Source organism: Hemicordylus capensis, chromosome 2, assembly GCF_027244095.1.
Source record: "Hemicordylus capensis ecotype Gifberg chromosome 2, rHemCap1.1.pri, whole genome shotgun sequence".
Taxonomy (NCBI): domain Eukaryota; kingdom Metazoa; phylum Chordata; class Lepidosauria; order Squamata; family Cordylidae; genus Hemicordylus; species Hemicordylus capensis.
In genome coordinates, this window is record NC_069658.1 from 197668481 (window position 1) to 197675497 (window position 7017).

The 7017-nt window shown below is 48.2% G+C and overlaps 1 protein-coding gene across 3 annotated transcripts in view; it reads left to right on the forward strand.

The window, feature by feature from the left end:
• Nucleotides 1-3637, forward strand: part of OS9 (OS9 endoplasmic reticulum lectin) — a 43935-nt gene extending 40298 nt beyond the window's left edge. For 2 of the 3 annotated variants that reach the window (XM_053301538.1, XM_053301537.1), the window contains 2 exons: nt 1104-1219; nt 2285-3637. In XM_053301538.1, the coding sequence (XP_053157513.1) occupies nt 1104-1219; nt 2285-2422 (254 nt within the window). In that variant the 3' untranslated portion in view covers nt 2423-3637. The remainder of the gene's footprint in view (nt 1-1103; nt 1220-2284) is intronic. The other variant, XM_053301539.1, reaches the window with a different exon arrangement.
• The last annotated feature ends 3380 nt before the right edge of the window (nt 3638-7017 follow it).

Here is a 7017-nt window from a genome sequence, read left to right on the forward strand (position 1 = left end):
ACCCCCAAGTCAATACTATAAGAGATTCCATACCCCAGTCTTAAAATCTAGTGACTCACCCTATTGAGAGTCTAAACAATGGCAAGCCAAGTGTATGTTCAGGGTTCAACATGCAGGCAGACACACACAATCCCACTACAACAGTGTAGCGATGATGTAAGGTGGTAATCTATCACTTCTACTCGAGATCACTCCTTCCTGCCCGTTTGCTGGCTCCCCCCTCTGCCACTACTAGCCCTTTAATACAGGGGTAGGGCCTGTGTCTTCAGCCTTGGCGAAGTGTGTGGCACTCTTCCTCCGGGCATAAAGAGGAGGTGTAGGCATGTCAGACCTAGGAAGCTGCCTTATGCCAAGTCAGACCCTTGGTCCACCTTGCACAAGGTTGTCCACATTGGCAGTGGCTGTCCGAGGGTTCATGCAGGAGTCTTTCACAGCCCTGCCTGGGGATGGCAGGGATTGAACCTGGGATCTCCGACATGCAAAGCAGATGTTCTGCCACTGAGCTATGGCCTCATTCCCAGTTGCTTGTGCAACCTCCAAGGCTTGCTTTTGCTAAGCCCTGAGCCACCATCAGTAATTGTATGTGTGCCCCCTTTTGTCTCCTCTCCCCATCCTGCAGCTCTTAGCTCTCATGCTGGAGGTTAGGGGGAGAGCTGCACAACCAGCCTCCCTGACCTAGCTCCATTTCCCAAATGCTGGGAGTGGTAAGGTTTGGGCCGAACTAAATATTACGTGCCTCTTCCTGGCATCTCTGTCATGCTTAGTCACCAGCAGGCATACGGCAGGACATTGTTCCACTCAGCATGTATTTGCCTCTTCTGCTTTATTGGTGCTCGCAGGGGACAGGGAAACGCTCGGCGCAATCATAAGGCGTTGCAGTTCTTCTTTAACTAACCATAACTGGGAGGTGCAGACAAGGGCTGTGGGCTGACAGCAGCCACATATTTCTCAGAGGAAGGCTGCCTGTACCAGCTACACTTTCCCATGGTGCTCTTATACCACCTTGTGCTGTTCTCTCCCCTCCCCCCAGTGTCTCTCTTGGGATCCAGAGTGATCTTGTGGCTAGGGTGGGAGGTGATTAACACTTGCTTTGTGACTGGCAGGTAAAATTGAAATCAAGATTGTGACGACGGGTGGCCTCGGGGAGGAGGAGGATGACGCCCACTGGCTGTCAGAAGAGGACACCAAGAACCTCAAGGACATTTTTTTCAATATTTTGGTGAGGACCAAAGATGCAGGTGGGGGGGGTTACCATGGGGAAGTGGCTCTCTGCCCAGTGCCGATGTCTAAAATGGGGGGGGGAGGTGGTACTATGGCTTATACCTCCTTGCCAAGTCCTACCCTCCAGTACAAGGAGTGTAGAGGCTGGTGGTCAGGACAGCAACACATCCTCAAAGGCATGTTCTTTATCTATTACTGCTTCAGAAGTAGCCCAGCCATGAGGTAAGGTGAGATTGCTGTCTTGGCTGGTGGATTTGTTTGGCTGCCCTTAAAGGTTGCAGAGTGGGGAAGATGGAGCTGACCCATGGAGCAAAATCCCCCAGGAAGCCCTTTCTGGCAAACACTGAGAAGGTGTACAGTTCCTGTGTTTGAATAAGGGCTGTAAAGGAGAGCTTCCTGGTGGATTGTGTGCCTTTTTTATGGCTGCGGCTGCTGGCAGCATTTCTTGCTGGCAGATGGAAACTAGTGCCTGTTTGTTTCCCGTGCTAGATAGTAGGAAGGAGGAATGCATTTTGGTTACTCCTGGCAGGGTTGTGCCTCTTTACTTCGTTTAATAATAATGTTTTCTATATAGCCAGCTCATAACAGTTATGACTGTTATAACAGCTTCACATCTTCTCTGGCTGGCTCCCAAAGCAAAACAACAAAAGAGTAACAGAAAACATACAGATGAAAACCCATTACATTAAACAGAAGCAAAAACTGCAATAAAATACAATTTTAAAAAAGATCACATTTTAAAAAGATTAAAGCCTGAGTAGACAAAGATCTCCACTTGGCATCTAAAATAACATAGTGATGGCGCCTGGTGGGCCTCACAGGAGAGGCTGTTCCACAGACGGGGCGCCATCACTGAAAAGGCCTGGTTGCCACCTGCCTCATTTGGTGGGTTCACTCAGAGCAGGGCCTCTGTAGAGGAATTTGAGTTTCCCCCCAGTGGGAGGAGCCTCGAGTGCATATTTTGGGTCAGCAGTGGGTTCCAGAATTTGTCAGCCACCATACATATGAGGTGTCTCTCTCTGCTTTGCTCCCCCACCCACCACCTGCCCGCTCTGCTCCTTAGATCCAGGGCACAGAGGAAGCCCATAAGGAACAGCGGCGGCAGCGGCAGCTAGAAGACAACTACCGTTTTGTGTGGGGACCCAGTCAGGAAGAGTTGCCAGCTGCTGGAGGCACCGATTTGGATGAGTTGGACTTCTGAACCTGGCCACAATCCAGAACTATGGCAATCATGGCTGTTTCCCTGCAGGGTTTGGCTGGCACCTTTCACTCAATCTCCAGGAGGACGGGTGTGTATCCATACTCGACAGAATCCCATTTGAATTTGTACCAAGTTGGCAAGTGTGAGGGGCATATCTTGCTCAGAGTTGGAAAGTGTCTTCATAGACCAGCTCCTGTCACCTGAGTTCCTTTGGCGCCCTTGGCTACTTTCGTCACCACATCATAAAAAGCTTCATCCAGCTGCCTCGGGTGGCAAAGGCCGCATCTCCTCGGGGCAGGGACTTCAGGGCCTAATGGGTGGCTTCAGCCCCCTGGCTTCCTGCCAGCTGCACTCAGCACTAGGAACACAAAAATCACACTGTCCACCTGATGATGAAGGTTTTGAGTGGTCTCTGAAACTCCTGACCTGAAATTGTGTGTGCACGCAAAAGGACCCATAGAGAAATTTCCTTCAGTTAAACATGAAGTCAGGATGGAGAGCTGGAACTGGTGCCCATCATTTTGATAAAGCCCTCGTGTGTTTGGAGGAAATGTCTTTTCCCAAGGCTTGTGTAGATTGTGGTGTCTCACCTGTGTGTGTCCTGAAATATCAAACTGGAGGTGGTGAGGGGGAGGGAGAGGACCCACACTCTTTCTCTAGGTCCTTTCCCCCAGCAACCACCTCTCTTTTTCTGTCTATGTTCTAGTCTTAACTGAGAGCAAATCTACTTCTTCATATAGTTTACTTCTCTACTGCCTTTGCTGTACAGCACCAAGTTGGTGTGCAGAGTTGTAGCCTTGGGCTAGCAAAACCAGTGAAGAGAGAACATGGATTTGAAGGAATCACATGAGGAAAGAGGATGCCATGGGCTGTTCTGAAACAATGCAGCTAGAGAGCTGTTCTAGAGACTTAGACATAGGAATTTGCAGACTGCTTTCAAATATAGCTTTGCCTCTAGCCTCTGTGGCAGAGCCATGTGTACAGGGCTAGCTGTTACTTCTGTGAAGTCTCCACCCACAAACTTGGCTGAGATCCCTTGTAGCAGATGACCTACTTCAACACTGCTCCAACAGGGCTACTTACTTCATGGGTGACTGGAGGTGGGGAATTCCTGCCCAAGAGAAGGGGTGAGGCTAGAAGGATCCTGTTCTACTTTGGTACATGCAGGACGATTCACAATCCATCTTTTTCTATCAATAAATCCAGATCTATCCAGCCCAGATTTCAGTGTCTGCTTCTTGTGTGTGGTTTGGTTTTTGTGTGAATGATTGGAGCAGTGTGTCACATAATGTCCTTGATAGGTAGAGTGAGGCATCTTTATTTCGTACATAAAAGGCCAACACTGATTGTAGTTTGCAATGGGGATGGGCAACCAACTGAAGACTTTGGGGTTGAGTTTTTTTGTCTAATTCATTGAGGCTGTTCTCACGTGCATGCAAAACTGGGCTAAGGAAGCCCAGCCTGGTTTTGCCTCCGTGTGAGAACCGCCAGGAGCCACTTGGCTCCCGGTGGCGGCAGGGTGGCAAATTTACCTCCAGAGCCCGTCTCCAAAATGGGGTTAAGAGAACAAATGCTCTATTAGCCCCATTTTTCTGCTCGTCTGGTAGCCAGGGCTGCTTGCAGCCAGGGCTGGGAGATGGGGGGCTGGCTCTTGGCTGGCGTCGGAGTAATCCCCACAATGCACCATACACTCATGCAGTGCCTAATGGGAGTTTGGGGGGGGGGGTGAGGTGACACGTCCCTGCCCCCAACCCTCTGCACTGCCAGGTGTAGCCGGCAATCATCTGGGTGGGCGATCTGCTCACCTGGCAAAGACAGAGGGATTGTCTGTGAGAAGGGGCTCATTTTAGTGATAAAATGTTTATATATTACAAAATTTCAGTGCAGGTCCCTTTCTGAGGCGCTTGAAGGGAAAGGATCATCTCTCTTACAACTGATTAAGCTAACCAGTAGAAGGTGGCCATCTTTTAATACTGATCTCCAATAAATCTGTTCACAAACTGGTTTTAAAATAATGCTTAAATAAATAAAATATTTTAAAATTTATTTGTTAAGTAAACAATTTGTTCCATACCACAGGGCAGTGAAGTAAAAGGGTATGCATGCCCTCCTCCCTCACTTCTAGCCTGCATACAAAACCTGAGCTCCCTGGAGGAGGAGCGCCAGGATCGGGGTAGGGCTGGGTGGGGCTCATCACGAGAATGACCTCCTTGTCTAGTATCTGGCGCAGAGCTTTTACAGCCTTGCTACCCACAATTATTTTAACAAGAACACTGGAGACCTGCATGCAAATCCTGTGCCCATAGGGTGCTGCTGACCACTCCCTTACCCTTAGGAGGTACCATTCTTTCTGCTAGGATGGAACCCATAGTAGCTTTCCTTTCCTTCTGCAAATGTCCCATTCAGGTAACCAGTTCTCTGGTAGCAAGGGATTTTATGAAGTTTAAGCCAGAGCTGGAGGGAAGATCCTAGAATTCCCATTGCCTTATTGGTGAGAGGAATAAGATCTCTTCAAAGGAAGGAATATGAACGTTAACCTCAAGGAGCTGAAGGACTGTTGCATAGAATAGATACCTAGGAAACTGCCTTGTACTGAGTCAGACCATTAGTCCATTTAGCTCATTACTGTATGCACTGGTTCCAGGCAGGGATATATCCCAGCCCTACCTATCACGTGCAAAGCAGCTGTGCTCTCACTGAGCGATGGCCCCATCCCTGGAGAAGGTGGGTTTGTTCTCTCTGGCTTCTGAGGGAAGGACTAAAACCACTGGGTTGAAATTACAAGCTAACAGATTCAGGTTAGACATTAGGAGGAATATTCCAACTGTAAGAGCTGTTTCACAGTGGAGCAGGTGGCCGTGCACAGTGGTGAGGCCATCTTCACTAGATGTTTCCCAACAAACTGCATAGCCATCTGTCAGAGATGCTGCTTCAGCTTCCTGCTTTGAGCAGGGGCTTCAAACAGAAAACCCCCTTGACTCTCAAATTCTGTGAGGGAATCCTGTGGTGAGCAAGAGGCTGCTAATTTGTATCTGCAGTTATGCCTCCAATTAGGACTTAAGGCAGTATCTGGTTATTGTGCCCTGTCACTAGCTCGGTAAGGTAGGTTGGCCTGAGAGGCTATGACCGGCCCAGTGAGTTTCATAGCTGAGTGGGGATTTAAACTCAGGCCTCCCCAACCTTGCTCCATTCACTACAGTGGACAGGCTTGGCTTAAAAGGGTTATGGGGTGGGAGAAGGCAGGGCAGAGCTGAAGATGAAAGGGGAGACTGGAGATGCTGCTTCTTAAACCTGCTCCCCCAGACCTCTTGTTTGAAAGTGGAAGAAGGAACGGAGAAGGGTGCAGTGGGCTGGGGCACCAGGTCAGGTCTGCCTGCCTCCTCCCAAGTGAGCACACCTGCACCTGTGTGAGTTGTTACAAACAAATTTAGTCTACAACAACACACACTGTTCACTTTCTGCAAGCCTAGGGAGTGAGCACCAACCCTGCCTATTGCTTGCATGTCTCTCTACTCAGACCTGGCTCTTCCATATCTCCATTGCACCCTAGTCTCCCTTGTGCCTCTCAGGGAGAGTTCAGGCAAACAAAGGAGGCAAGAAGAGAATGACCGTGGATGCTTCAAACAACTCCACTGCCTGTAGATTTTTTTAAGCCTACTTTCCAGTAGGCTTATGAGATCACATGGCATTTTGTCTTTCTCTCTCTCTCCATCTGTGTGTGTGTGTGTGTACACACCCCACCCACCACATCAACTTTGAAATGTTTGGACCAATATGAAAATCTGGTACAGTTGTAGGGACACATAGGGGTACTTCAAACACATAGTTTGTGATGTCATCCACCCCAATTCAAGATGGCGGACACATGATTGTTTGAGGAGCAATTGGGCTAACCTGTGAACTGCCTAACCATTTTGGACCAAATTTAGTCCAGTTTTAGGGATAATGAAAAGAAAGTAGGCAGTGTAGTTCTTACTAGAACAACTTGTTTAAAACATGGCAGTGATGCATGAGCGGCTTCAGAAGCACAATACAAAATGCTCGCAGAGACTAGCCCTTCAATTGTTGTGATTCCTGGAGTCTGTCAGCACCACCAATTAATCAAACGCCAAATTTCTAACAGATGAATTAACAATACCATAGTATGCTAGCTCTGTTCAAGTCCAGGACATCCCTGGACTTGAAATTATGTAGAATCTCAAAGTAGGACATTTAGGAGCTATGTGCAACCAGCAAGAATGACTCTGCCTGACCTTCTGACCATCCTCCAAGACCAGCTATGAGGATGAAGGGGCTAAGGACTGTAATGTGCACATGAGAAGTGCAATGTGATTAGAAATTCTAACAGCAAGTAATGGGCAGTCAGTCTGTTGCAGTCATGTATTACTAGTTCTGATTTTTGTTTTCTGTGGGATTTAAAAAAAAATTTTTTTTTTTTTTTAGTCTGGATCTCAGCAGGGAACAAGCCATTAAATCTGGTTTCACTGTGCCAGAAGTGGCTGTGATTTTGGTTCCTGTTCAGGTTTCAGTGCAGTAGTTGGATCCCAAAGGATTTACTCTGTGTTTGGTTCAATATAGCTTAGCTCCCACTGCAC